The following is a 14909-nucleotide window of genomic DNA, read 5'->3' as shown; positions in this document are numbered from 1 at the left end:
GAGAGAGAAAGAGAAACATTGATCAGTTGCCTCCCGCATGCACCCTGACTGAGGATGGGACCTGCAACCTGGGTACATGCCCTGTCTGGGAATCAAGCTTGCCATTTTCTGGTGTACCAGATGATGCTCCAACCCAGGGCAGAATTTTTTTTTCTTTCTTTCTTATTTTCAGATCGTTCGTTGCTAGTATATAGAAATATACTTGATTTTTGTATAATGATCTTGTGTCCTCCAACATTGCTGAATTTCTTAGTTTTTCGTAGATCCCTCAGAATTTTCTGTACACAAGATCATGCCATCTGTGAATAGAGATGGTCTTACTTCTTCCTTTCCAGTCTGGATGACTTTTATTTCTTTTTCTTACCTAATAGTCCTGACTAGAACTTGCAGTGCAATTTTGAATAGAAGTGGTGATGCTGGACGTGTCCCCAGTTTTAGGAGGAAAGCAGTCTTTGGCCATTAAGTATGATGTTAACTCTGAACTTTATTCTTTAAATCTTGATTGTTCGAAATATTACGTATGTCCCCTTTTTCACTGTGGACTTTTTATAGATGTGTTTTTATCACATTGAGGAAGTTCCCTTCTATTTCTAGTTTGTTGAGAGTTTTTATCATGAAAAAACACTGAACTTTGTCAAATGCTTTTTCTACATCTTTTATGATGATACTGTGGATTTTGTTCCTTGTTGTATTAACATGGTATTTTACATTAAATGATATTCAGATGTTAAACCAACCTTGCATTTTTAGGATGAGTGGATTATTTCAGTCAAGGACGGCTTTCCTAAGGGAAAGCAGGGGGGTTTTATCAGGCAGATTACCTTGCTAGTGCCGACCAGGAAACTCTAGACTGATTGGCTTAAAATTCCACTCCTGGGAGAGGCTGAAACTGCAATGAGGTTAGGGATTAAGTCTTGGTAGGATTTAACAAAAGGGATTCCATTTTGTGCCTGTTGTTTCTTTTTTCTTTTTAATTAAATCTTTATTGTTGAAAGTATTACATATGTCCCTCTATTTCCCCCATTGACCCCTTCTACTCTGCCCTCACCCCCCACCCCAGGCCTTCCCCACCCTATTATCTGTGTCCATGGGTTATGCATATATTCATACAAGTTCTTTGGTTGATCTCTTCCCACCCACCCACCTCCCCTGCCTTCCCTCTGAGATTCCGAAGTCTGTTCTATGCTTCTATGTCTCTGGATCTCTTTTGTTCATCAGTTTATTTTGTTCATTATATTCCACAGCACATACCCTCTGAGATTATTCCTTACAAAATATCTGGCCATCACCGCGCCTTCCTGTTTTATGTTTGCAACTATCTATTTTACATCTCTAGTGAGCTGACCTAAAGACAATTGCAGAGTGGAAATGTTGGTTGGCTTTCTCGGGAATCTCAGATAACATCCCAGGATGTTCTCAATGTGTGAACTCAGAAGAGGGCACGTGAACCCTCTTCCCTGATCACAGTTCACTGTACCCAGTCCAGGCCCTCAGGACCTTTGTATTTTACCCTGTGGAGAAACAGACTTGGCATGATAAAAATAACCACGGAGATTATTTCCCTCAAAACCTCCATTTACAGTGCCTTTTTTTTTTTTTTTTAATTTAACCTAACTCAGAGCTTGCTCAATTCCCAAAACCTTGTCTCTGGAGAATTGGTCAAGAACAATCAGTAACAATTGCCTAATCTGCAGCTGCCTGAGACACTGGCCACAGCGGGGGGAAACAAGAAACTCACTATACATCTTAAAAGGCAGAGCTGGGAATGAGAGACCCATAAAGAACTTTGATGAGCTCTGACGTATTTCTGGGAATCAGAACATCTTTATGCACCTGTGTGGGATAATCTCCTTTACTTAAAGTGAACTAATTATGAACAATAATAACATGCACAGAATACCGTCACAACACCTAGATTAGCGTTCGGTTGAATAACTGGGGACTAGAGACCAGCCAGGCTGACACATGAAACTGACCATATCCGGAGAGAACCGAACTATGGAGGAGCAAGGTGTCTGTGTACCATTAAAATAACATTGGTATTAATCCTCCTCGGGGCAGAGCTGAACATCCCGCTGGTAGGTTACACAGCTAGCAATCAGCACATCAGGAATTCCAAACCTTGTTTCTCTCTTCCTTAAACCAGGCCTCTTGATCAATCACTGCCCTCTATTAAATAGAAGAAGATCTAATTTCCCAGCCCCCTTATTACAGGATAGCAAGAAGCTAGAAAAATTCCAGGGCAGGAGGAATAGGGAAAGTGAGACAAGAAAATTAAACAAAGCCAAGCAGTTTGGACAGCTTGCAGCTGGTTTGTAATACCAAGCCATTATCTTCCCCAAACCAAAGACACTTGAGAGCAAATGGTGAGAAAAGCCTTGTTAAGGAGAGAATGCAGGAAGAGGGGGGAGAGGAAAGGAAAAAAGGGCAGTTTTATTTCACTCCCTAAACAGAAAAGCCAACAGTCTCAGGGTTTGGCAAGATAAAATTGCCAGGTGCTTCTCACAAATTCTGGGAAGGCCACAACAAAGTAAAAGGGGGACCTTGAAAATTAATCTGTACCAAGATATTCAGCAGAGGAATTTAAAAATCTATAGACAGAAAAGAATATAAGGTAGAAACTCCCCACCCCACTTGCTCCTCCGATTAGCTAGTGAGCAGATCCATGCTTTATGTCGGATGATAGATTTGTTTGCCTTGCTTCTTTAATAAATTTGTATGCTTTACTTTCTTTTCTAAAATATATTTTTATTTTTTTAAAATATTTTTTATTGATTTCAGAGAGAAAGGGAGAGGGGGTGAGAGATAGAAACATCAATGATGAGAGAGAATCATTGATCAGCTGCCTCCTGCATGCCCCACACTGGGGATCGAGTCCACAACCTGAGCATGTGCCCTGACCAGGAATCAAACCCTGACCTCTTGGTTCATAGATCAATGTGCATGAGCCCCAACCAGGATGGGGATGGAACCTGCAACCCAGGTACGTGCCCTTGACCAGGAATTGAACCCACCACCCTTCGGTGCACAGGCCAATGCTCTATCACAATGGTCGGCAAACTCATTAGTCAACAGAGCCAAATATCAACAGTACAACGATTGAAATTTCTTTTGAGAGCCAAATTTCTTAAACTTAAACTTCTTCTAACACCACTTCTTCAAAATAGACTTGCCCAGGCCGTGGTATTTTGTGGAAGAGCCACACTCAAGGGGCCAAAGAGCCGCATGTGGCTCGTGAGCTGCAGTTTGCCGACCACTGCTCTATAACATGCTTTACTTTCTTAATAAATTCACTTTATCACAACGCAATCATCTGGGGTCCCTCATTTGAATTCATTCATAGGAGAAGACAAGAACCGAGGAAGGGACAGCTCTCTTGCTCTGACTCAGGCAGGGGGCTGTCTGATAACACCTTTCCTGGTGTGTTGGTTGCCTGTAACACCTCCAACACCCCATTGCCTAAGGCAGACTGACAGACAGACACCCTCCCCCAACACACAAATCATTATTTTACTGGAGAGGAAGGACTTCTTAAGGTTATCTTCTCTAATAATAATTTTCTTTCTTCTGAGAGTCAATCAGGTTAAAATAAATGGCTAACATCTACAAATAGAACACCACACTTACATTTAAAAACTTCCTCCTGTTCCACTAGAGAACACCTCCTTCTCCCCCCCACCCTTAGTTAATCTTTCTTTATTTTATTTATTTAAAAACATTTTTATTGACTTCAGAGAGGAAAAGAGAGGGAGAGAGATAGAAACATCAATGATGAGAATCATTGATCAGCCACCTCCAGCACGCCCCACACTGGGGATCGAGCCTGCAACCCAGGCATGTGCCCTAACCGGGAATCAAACTGTGACCTCCTGGTTCATAGGTAGATGCTCAACCACTGAGCCATGCTGGCCAAGCAGTTACTAGTAATATCTCTTTAAAACATGGCCCTGGCTTTAGTTTGCAGGCATGTTGCCCTCTCAGCTTCACCCTTCCTCCAAAGAAAGTCCATTAGTCACTCCTGAGGTTTACAAAGAGAATAAAACAAAAGAAGACAAGAATTGTCTAAATTTAAAGTGCTGGAAAATCCAACATTTTATTTACTACATTTTGGTGACTACATAAATGCTGAAACATTTTAACACTGAAAAGCATGATGGCATCATCACTTGCTTTTTTTTTTTTTCTTTTTTCTTTCTTTTTTTGCTTAGCAAACACAGCAGATGATATTGCACGGCATAAAGGGAGAACAGTAGCGAAGCTTAAAAAAAAAAAAGAAAGGAACCTTAATGCAGTACAGGAAATACTCATAAACAAACCAGAATAACGCCTAATGCATTACACTTTTTGTTGCTACACACAAAAATACAGAAGAAGCATTGGACAGAGAGAAAGAGAGAGACAAAATATTAGCAAACAACCATAACTGGGTACAATAATCATTTCATCTGAAATGTAGATGCAACGTAGAAACTACCACTGCTTTCTAATTGACAAAGAAAATGACAACAACGTTTGTTTTTTATCAAAAGTCTAAGCCCCTCATGGTTAGGTTTTAAATTAATTTAATTATTTATTTACTTTTTCTCCCTCCCTCCCTCCCCATTGCTAAGGAAGAACTCCTTCTGCTCTTGGAAGATTTTCTACTCTATTGACCTTTATTTTTTTCCCCATTTATTTATATTTTTTTTACCTGATGATTGTCTTAGGCACCCTCCTTACGTAACAAACCATCAAGCTAACTTGAACAGGGAAAATGAGTCACACTCAAACAATAGCTGAAGTCAAAGGTGTATGGAAAAGAGAAAGCGGGAAGGGACGGCCTAAGGGAGTAGCGGGTGGGCTGACTGCAGAAGGGATGAGAAAACACAGGGAGATATGAAGACGATCACCGAAGCAAGTGGAAGACAATGTTTTAAAGTTTATTTTGTTAAAAAATACTCATCACGTGGTTCCAAAGGCATATCTAAAATGAGCCCACAATGATTATGTAATAAATGCAGAACATCCACCAAAAAAATTGAGACTAACACAGAAACAGGAAACATGAGCTTGTGCATACCACTCTGTTCAGCGTTTCACCGCTGAGGGTCCAAGTCTTCTCCCGCCACCACTCTCCTGGCTTTCTGTAACTCACTGCACAGTGTTTGCATGAAAAACACATGATTAGTCAATGCTGACCCACAGAGCACTGAGTGATCCTGCGACTCAGGGCGGACGTATTGCCCTATTAAAATACATAACGAGTACAAAAATGCTTGTAAGAAAGTGTAACATTTGACCCAAAATCTAAGCCCTCCCTTTCCTTCCCCACCCCAAACACCCCTGCAAAAGAAAAGAATGTAAATTTATTGTATTGAGAGGAAAAGTATTTACATCTATGGATGTGTGCCATGTAGCTGAAGCAACTTACTTCAGCAAAATAACGGGCGGGCACTGGGTCTGCTGAGGATGCCGTGAACTGGCTGAGAAGTCTGCGTGTGCTGATCTAAATTAAATCGGGGCCAAGTATCTGAACAGCCTGGGTGAAGGGGCCCGAGGCAGGGGCCGCAGCCAGGGCACTCTGACACTTGAGGAGAATTGGTTAGGAATTGTGAGTAGCAGATTCCAAGAAACAGATGTAGGCTTGGAATATGTAAGGGTGAAACATTTTCCTTAAAATGGACTAGTAACTGGGGCTGAGCAATCATGTTTTGCTTCTTTCATGAGTCAGGGCCAGGCCTCTGCCCTCAGCCTGGACTTTCTCTGTAAGGGCGTGAAGCCACTGTATACTCCTCTCAGCTCTGCCAAAGGAACAGGGGTTCATGCCCTGCCGCTGCCTTGAAGCCATTCAGACACTTGGTGAAACTGAAGAGGATTTCCAAATTCAAGTTAGCTTGTCTCTTTGAGTTTTTATACTCTACTTCTCAGACCCGTGCGAATGGCAAAAAAAAAAAAAAAAAAAAAAAAAAAGTAGCTAAGTATCTCACAAATGCCAGTACTTTGGAACATTAAACAAGTCTTAAATTCTTTGGAATTTCAGGTCTAACCTGCAAGGTAATCTTTTCTTTTAAAAAAATTTAATAAGTTAAAGGAGGATCACGAATAATGCCTTTCTTCTTTCTAAGTGACGAAAAGGACTACCTTGAAACACTCACTTTGGCATGTACAAGTTTTCTGAGGGGGGACCTGGCAGTGTTCACAACACACATTGAAGTGCCTGCTAAGAAAAGCTAAAGCTACACCCTGCAGTGAAGAGAAGCTCTTGCCTTCAGCTCATCTTAGCATCAAGAACAAAAAGATTGTAACACAAAGCTTTGGCCGTTTGGATTCTACTATATACATTTTAAAAACTACACAGTCATAAATTAAAGCAGTGATTAAATAAGCTCATATAAAATGTACTTAAATTAAAAAAAAATCACAGCACATTATAGAGAAAATAGAAACCAGTTTCACAAAAAAGAGATTATATATATATTTATATATATATTTTTTACCCTGTGGAAACAAATTTTACTACTAAACACAAAACTTTCTAAGTAACCATCAAAATGAAAAGCATTTCTTATTCCATTCTTGCATTTTTTACACAACCCTTAACCCATGTGGGGGAACATATCCAGAAATTAAGTCTTCCTTGAGCAACAGAGCAGTTCTGCCAAGAAAATCAACCCCAAACCGAAGCAAGGAGGGGGCGGACATCCCAAACATACAAACTACAAAATAAATACGAATTATAAAGGTTTTTTGTTTTCAAAGTAACCTTAACAATTATCAAACTAGTAAGTTCTGCCTTATCACATAGACTCTCTATACAACGTAACCCTAAAACTTTATTACTATGAGGTATTTGGAGGAATTGGTAAAAGTGATGCACGGCCTGCCTGGTGAAGGGACTCGGTGAGGTGGGGGGACCTCAAGAGGGAACGAGGAGGAGGAGCTTTGGTTTCTCAGCAAGATATTGGGGGAAAAAGTCATCCTTTGGTATCAAAGAAAGTTTCATTGCATGGTTGCACGGAAAAAGCACCACGGTGAATAATTATTCCTTTTTTTTTTTTTTCCTTTTCTTTCCATTAGTGGCCTTTCTAAGAGGCTGAGGTATTCAAAGAGTATAAGGTGAGAGAGGTCAACAGCGGTTTAACACTTTGGTTCAAGCAAGGCACTCGTCCTAGGAGTTTACAAAGTTTGCAACATGTTTGCCTAGAGATTTACAAGTAGAACTAGCAGTCATAAGAGTAGTATTTCCTAATGTCGTTGTTGTGGAATCATTATTATTAAGAATGAAGACAAGTTTACGCACTGAGTGAAGAGTGAGGAGGGGCGAGGAGGTGGGAGAAGGGTCGGGGGGCGTTCCCTCTGCAGACGGAGGCCGTGCATGAAAATATCTTTGGTATTCTTTGGTATCATATCAATGTGATTAAAATCACCAATGGAAATCGAGTGAGGTAGCGTCTTTGGTTCACACTATAAATAGTAGATCTTTACACTTTTTTTCTTTTCTTTTTTTTTTCTTTTTTTCTTTTTTTTTTTTTTTTTTTACACGTGGAAGTAGCTATTTCTTACCTTCTGCTTCTTTGTCCTTCCTATTTAGGAAATAGTTACCCAATGCACTGTAAAGCTAACCACACCACAAGAATAATCCAGAAGGCCAATCGCATCTCAAAACGGCCTCTGGTGTTTGAATGCACCCTAAACAGCTAGATAGGAAAGGGAGAAGTGCTTTCTCTTTGTTTGCTAAATGCATAGTTTTTATCCTTTATGTACAAAGAAGGGAGGATCTTTTTGAGGGAAAAGCCTTTATAGCTCATGTGAAAATGTCCTAGGACTCTTTGGTATAGTAAAGTTTGCATTTAACCTGCAAAGATGGGTCATTCACCCCGGGTAGCAATTGCGGGGGGGAGTGGAGAGGGGGAGCAGCGGGGCATGAGTCCAAACATAGCATAGTGCTTTTACTTTTGTTCCTGGAAAATTAATTATGGTTTTTTGGGGGAAGGAGGCAGAGTGAGTGACATGTTCAGTTAGAACTTCCCCACACATTTTCTTTGGTTTTGGGGGCCTATTCCAGCTGCATCCAGGGACCGGAACACACAGTTCTTGGCACCCAGAATTCTTTTACCTGAACATTTACCGAAGTCTGGGCTTTTGGGGTGTCCAGACCTCTCACTCTTTCTCTTGGCTCCCTTTCAGGGAAGCGTTTGGTCATGAGAGGACATAAATGATTTATGGCCAAAACCAGTCTAATTTCCATTCTGTGAAAAAAAACACCAAAATGTGTTATTTGAAGTGCAGTTTTGGAATAAATATACATACAAATAAAAGAGTGAGATATGTTTTTAGGTGAATTTTGTTCAAGGACTGGGAAATGATGGGTGAACAAAAGCATGTGATCTGCTTTGTTATGTTGGGTTTAGAACCTGAGCCGTAAATTAGTGAGACAGGAACGGAAGCCTTCCCTCTCTCTGTGACAAGTCAGAAGCAGAACAGAACCAGCCATACTTGATGGGTAAGTGTATTGCTGTGAGAAGCTGCGTTTGTCCATTGTGATTTCTCAGAAGCAGAGGTTGTGAAGATGCTTAAACAGTCAAGTAAAAACATTGCTTTTCAGGCTTGGATTTGTGCATCTGTTTGTGAGAAAATATATCTCTAGGCCCTGAAATTGCATAATGGGTGCACATTCAATGCTGGCATGAAAATTATCTTTGGTGTTAGCAAATAGAATCACTGGTTATTTTTCAAAAAAGCATGGTGAGAATATTAAAAATGTAGTAATATTCTTTGAGACTGTGTCTACACAGTACCAAAAGAATTGGTTGAAAACTTAAAATGCAGTTAGATTAACTGGGCAAGGTCATGTAGTAAAATCAAAGCAAAAAAAAAAAGTGGTCATCTGAATTCTACTTTTGTTTTTCCTGGGGCATTGACTTTGGTAAGATTGGGTGTAGACACAGCTTGAACTTCCCTGCTTTTAACATTCTCATGTTTTAAATAAATAAGGCTTTCCTCCCTCCTAAATTATATTATGTAGCTGTACCCATGGTCCCCTCTATTCATGGAAGGAGAAAACGTTAATCAGTTTTTTCCTTTTAGTTTATGTCATTGACAAGATTAAATTTTTAGCAAATCTTGGAGGGTGGCCATTTAAATGGTATCTTTTAATAGCTGAATTGTAATTGTGCCATGTTTAGAAGGGAAATTTTTAAGCTGGAATTTGGGGTGAGAGAAAGAAAATAGACAACATGTGTCAAAGCAAATACGTTCTTTCATGAAAGGGGGAGTATGTGTGCCGGCTTCCTTTCCTCCTCCAGCAGACATGGAGGAGACAGGTGGCTGGCTGGTGTGGCCTCCTCTCTCCAGGTGCCTGCCTCTTCTAGACCTAGACAAGATGGTTTAATTTTTTAAAGCATTTTAATGACTCTCAGTAAACAACTTACTGTTGAGATAACGTTTAATTTTATACTTCTAGTTAGACGTGCTAGTTAACCAAGACTATGCAGTTCTTTACCCAATAGTACAAAAGACATCCACTTATATGAGTGATAATTCAATGGAATTCAGGGAGAATTTTGGGGGGAGGAGGAAATCAAATGATTCATGTGGGTACTACTAGTACAACTGTATTACCTTCTGTTTTTTCCTTTTCGCCTTGATTTCTATAGGCCTGGTTAAGTGATTTGGGAAAATAGGAAATTAAATGTTTACATTTGGAGGTTCAGGTCTAGTTTTTATATGTCCCTGTTAGAGAGTGGAATCTATGTTATAAAATTTCCAGCTTAATGCAGCAGCAGGAAAGAATGTGGTACGCTCCAGAGGCTATGCTGAATGAAGTAAACAGCTGAAGACCTGCAGAACTCTGGCTTTTTCTATGTCCCAAACGTTTGGGATTAGCAATAAAATAAATTTGATTATATTTTTAGAATTATTCAAATATTAGATAGTTCATTTTAATAATAAAGTTGGTCAGCTCCCTTTGAGTGTTTGTATTTTTAAAAGGTATTTGGCGTCAAAGGCATGAAGCAAATTTGTCACATTAATCTAAGTACGGAGTCCTTTAGTTCCATGGTCTTTTTACCGAAAAGCATTACTTTAAACAATTTTTCTAATTTAGTGACCTGCCCTGTGTAAACTTAGTTTTCTAGTTTACAAATGGGATCCTACTTGGGCAGCATCCCCAGGTTTTCCCAGCTCTAAACAGATTCTGGAATCATGTCATATGTCTACCTAAGTGACATTTATGGGTCCCAAAGGGAGTGTGCCACCTGGGCGTACATGAATACTGCATTGACCTCTCTGTTATGGTAGCAATTGCTTCCCTGAAGTGACATTCTTTCTTGCAAGTTCTGAAAACAAATATTTCAAATGCTTCAAGAGTCATAAATAATAGTCATGATTCTACGTGGCATGTGTATTACAGCTAGATCAGTTCTTATGTATAACTTTACATAGTATCTTGTGTAAAAATAGCTTTGGTTATTAAAATCATTGCAATAAAATACCTGCACTATAATATTAAGTGTGTTCTTTGGTACCTAGGTGGTTTTTTTTTTTTTTTAATGGATGGACTCTTATTTCATTTCTTAAAAAATATCTGAACATTCCTTAACAAACAAAGAGAATGCACGAGTTTAGGTGTCATTCAAATTTTCTTTGCTGGGTTTGAATCTGCATTTAGGTTGCAGGCCTGGCAGGTTCAAACAATAGGCTAGATGAGCGACATCACATCCTAATCCAATGAACTCAGACAACCCCACAATGATGGTTGCTCTCCTACAGTACAACCCTTCCTGAAGGCCCGCCCTGCCTAAGTCCCTGACCACTGGTGGTGGTGGTGGTGGTGGTGGTGGTGGTGGTGTGTGTGTGTGTGTACACGCACCCACACGCAGTACTGAGACACCATACACCTTCATGGCGCAGTTGGAACAGATGAGAAAGTCTGATCTTAAAAGATGTCCACTCAATGGCTCAAAATCACTGCTCCAAACCACGAAACAGCCAAGCACAGCAAGAAGGACCATGGATCGAAGGTGTGAGATCCAGTGGTGTTTTCCTGCTCGTAACTTTTCTTGCCAATTCGTCGCCCCGCTGAAGTGTGTGTCTCCGAACAAAGTCAGAATGCAGGTGAACTAAGTCTTTGGTTTCTTTGGACTATAAATAACACTTTTTTTTTTCCTTCTTCAAATATTTCTAAGTATAAACCTGCTATGTTGAGGTCCTGGTCTTTTAAAAATTTCTTTTATTTAAAGCTTTTCCACCGAGGTTTTAGTTTGTGGTTATTCCTTCATGCTTTGGTACAAGTGCTTGATGAAGATGAGTTGCCTGAATTGGAGCTGCCCTCGTCCTGCCATTTGTCCAGGCTCCTCCTCCGCGCGTTCATGAAGAAGTTGCTGACGGTGCTCAGCTCCAACCCCAGCTGCTGGGAAATGGTGATCTGCAATTCTTTGGATGGACGCTTGTTTTCCTTGAATATTGCATGTAGAGTTCGACGCTGGACGTCTGTGAAGACCAGCCTGGGCTTTTTGGGGGTGTTGCCTCTGTCCTTCCCGTGCTCTTGCTCTTTTCTCTTGCATGCTGCAAAGAAACACAGAGGCCGTTAGAACACGCTGCCTGGGGAGATCTGGAAAGGCACAGCCAAGAAGACGTGTCAGCCATTCCACACGCCTGCCTTCTGCCTGCTGACCTCTGATTTCAGCACCATGGTGGGCTGGCAGGGAAGTGTAACAAAATGATGGAGCATTAGGAGGAGGTGGAGTTCTGGCAGTCCTGCGCAGAGTCCTGGCTTTGAGGCTTTGACAGTATCTGCATTTTATCTGTGGTAAATCAGTTAACCCTACCTGGGCCCTGCCGTCCTCATCTGTAGAATATAGGGTTTGGGCTAAACAAACTTATTGTTTGAATTTTTTATCACCATCTGCAAAATGGATATAAGAATACCTACCTGGCTGGGTTGTGGTAAGGATGTAGGAAATAGTATATAGGGTGTTCCCAATAAATGTATACCCACACTATGAGTAATCATAGAGGCAATGTGGCGTCTGGCTCGCTATACTCTGATATGAGCTCCAGCCGCAGTGACAGCCGGGTGGGCATCTTCCTCGTGGAGGTAGGGACTGTTGTCCTTTCATAGTCCCTCAACCCTGCAGTTGGCCGCCCGGCCTATTGCTGTCTCCCGCTCCACCTCCTGGCTCTTTGTAGTCTAGGTTCTCAATCCTTACGAGACGGCTCACCATCTCTGACCAGAGGCAGCCTCTGTGCTCTCCCCAGGTAGCCCTGCTCCTCTGCCTGCCCCTACCTTTCATTCCTAACTGCCCCAGATCCCGGATTTCAGAGTTCCCCTAAGACCTTAAGTGCCCATTAGCACACATTAGCTCAGCAATCAGATCAGCTGGAAAGCTACTGGGAGAAGGCTAAAGAAGCTTCCAGTCTTTGGAGTCCAATCTAGGGGTATCCAAGTATTTTTTTTTAACCATATGCTACTTAGTAAAAAATGATTTGAGTGTAGACACCCTAATACTATTTATTTATAAATTATATGCATGTATATATACATGTGTATACTATGTTATGTGCATTATAAAGCATATATGAAATATAAATTTTAAAGAGGTAAAATAAGCATAAGGAGACATAGGAATTCTCTTCTACAAATGCATTAGCCTGCCCATGCCTTAGAGTGCATTCACCCCCCTGAACGAACCACTGACCTGGTCAGAATTTCAGAATGAACATGAGGGGAGACCTCAGTCATAAGAGATGGATTTTGGGGCAAGTCAGGCCACATGGTACCTTTCATGACATACCCCGTATGTTACTGGCTGCATCCCTTTCCCAACATGAGAGAACAGCATCAACACAATGGGAAGTATTTATTAACTGCATAGAGCTATATATACCAAGCCAGCTGCATTTCCGCAGAGTCCCTCCCCCCACAGGCCTATAACCCTCATTGGAGAAGTCGATTAAGTCCCTGCAAAAACAGCTGCCTAGACCAAAAATTCTAGTTAGTTTGAGTCAGCCCATGTAGACACAGCTGTATACAATACTGATGCACATGGCTGATTCATTTGCATTCAAAAGTGAATGTAACACAGGCTTTGCTCTTCAGGAGGTCAGTCACATAAGCAAATAACTGCAAGTGTAGAAGAAGAGTATACAGGAGATTACCTCTGCTTGAGGATATGAAGGAAGGCATCACAGAGGAGGGGGTTACGTGTACTGGGCCCTAAAGGATGAATAGGAGTTTGCTAGTGAGAGAAGTGGGACAAACTCATACTCAGCAGGGGCAGCAGCGTCCGTGAAGGATTGATAAGTATTAGGAGACTGGTATTCGTGGGGCAAGAGTGCACGCAGGAGGAAAGCTGTGGGAGACAAGGCTTCACAGGTAGACAGAGATCAGAATTGAATTATCTTGTAGGTAAGGAGGAGCTATTGAAAGGTTACGATTAAGGGTGTAGGGTGATTAAACTTGGGTTTAATAAAACTCCTCTGGTAGTGTCATGGGGGATTGAAAAGCAGCAAGATTAGGGATAGGGATGTTGTGGCATGCCACCCTGCTCCCCTCAGAGCTAAAGCACTCAATCTTCCACCTTCTGGGAGAGTTGGTGGCTGGCTGCTCTTAGTTGAGGTCCATTCTGGCCAAAGGTTATGTCACTCTGGGGTGGGGTAGGGGGCTGCCCACAACCAGTGAGGGCGTGGAGGAAGAAGGGTTGGTGTGGATGGTAGAGGTTGAAAAGAGTGGAAATGTGTTGGTTTAAGGTCATACAACCTCAGCCCCTTGTATCAAGTTGGGACAACTGTGAAGGGTCAGCCAGTTCCAGAGCACCCTGTAGGACTGATTGAGGCTACTCTTGTAACCACATTGACATTCAACTTCTCCCTCTGTTTGGTCTTACATCTGCCACCCCCACCCCCCACAGGGGTGGCTCCCCATAGCTCTCTGCAATAGCCTTCCTGCATGCACGTTGCAGAAAACCAGATCTTTCCCACAGAAAACCTAGCCTAAGATGGAAGCCATTAGAGAACCACTGTATTGAGGACCCCAAATTGGATAATGCAGTTGAGGGAGCAAATAGATAATAGGGAGAAAATCCAAGAGGACTTAATGACAACTTGGCCGAGAGGATGGTATTCAGAACACCTTCCAGGTTTCTGGTTGGATGGTAGTAAGGAGGCCATTAGGCAATGCAGATGGGGAAATACTTTTTACAAAGACAGTAATCACTTCTGTGTGGGACAAATTTGAAGTGCTTACTGGACATTTTTTTATATATATATTTTATTGATTTTTTACAGAGAGGAAGGGAGAGGGATAGAGAGAAACATCGATGAGAGAGAAACATCGATCAGCTGCCTCCTGCACATCTCCCACTGGGGATATGCCCACAACCAAGATACATGCCCTTGACCGGAATCGAACCTGGGACCCTTTAGTCTACAGGCCGACGCTCTATCCACTGAGCCAAACCGGTTAGGGCTTACTGGACATTTTGTTAAAGATCTCCACTAGGTGGTTGTCCTGGCAGTGGTCGCCAACTGATGGTCCGTGAGGTCTGAAAGATTGGCAACCACTGGCACAGGACAGGAGGATATATGTGGTGTGTAGCTAAGGGGAGAGGTCTGGGCTAGGAATAGACTCCGATGGTAAATTACACACAACACATACCTGGGGAAAAGTAAATAACTGAGTGTTGGATGCAGACTCAGCTTACTTATCATTCAAAAGGCAGAGTGAAGGGAAATCACGTAGATATCCATTTCCCACCTAACCAGGATGTATGCTTGAATGACTTCTATGTGGTCCTTGCACTTGGAAGGATTGAGCAGGCTGAAGCTACTCCTGAGCCAGCATTTCTCCAAGGGCATCAGAGGAATATCTCAAACAGGGCTTCCTTGAAAAGATGGTTTGCAGGTCAAGTACACTTACAAAAACCTCCTCA

At 41.7% G+C, this 14909-nt stretch overlaps 1 protein-coding gene across 1 annotated transcript in view; it reads right to left on the bottom strand.

Moving 5' to 3' along the window:
• Positions 1–4177: 4177 nt before the first annotated feature.
• Positions 4178–14909, bottom strand: part of ONECUT1 (one cut homeobox 1) — a 43161-nt gene continuing 32429 nt past the window's right edge. The window contains exon 2 of the mRNA XM_080649173.1: positions 4178–11544. Within this exon, the coding sequence (XP_080505299.1) occupies positions 11255–11544 (290 nt within the window). The 3' untranslated portion in view covers positions 4178–11254. The remainder of the gene's footprint in view (positions 11545–14909) is intronic.

This window comes from Plecotus auritus (genome assembly GCF_963455305.1).
Source record: "Plecotus auritus genome assembly, chromosome: 1".
Lineage (NCBI taxonomy): Eukaryota > Metazoa > Chordata > Mammalia > Chiroptera > Vespertilionidae > Plecotus > Plecotus auritus.
This window is presented reverse-complemented; position numbering and strand designations above follow the sequence as displayed.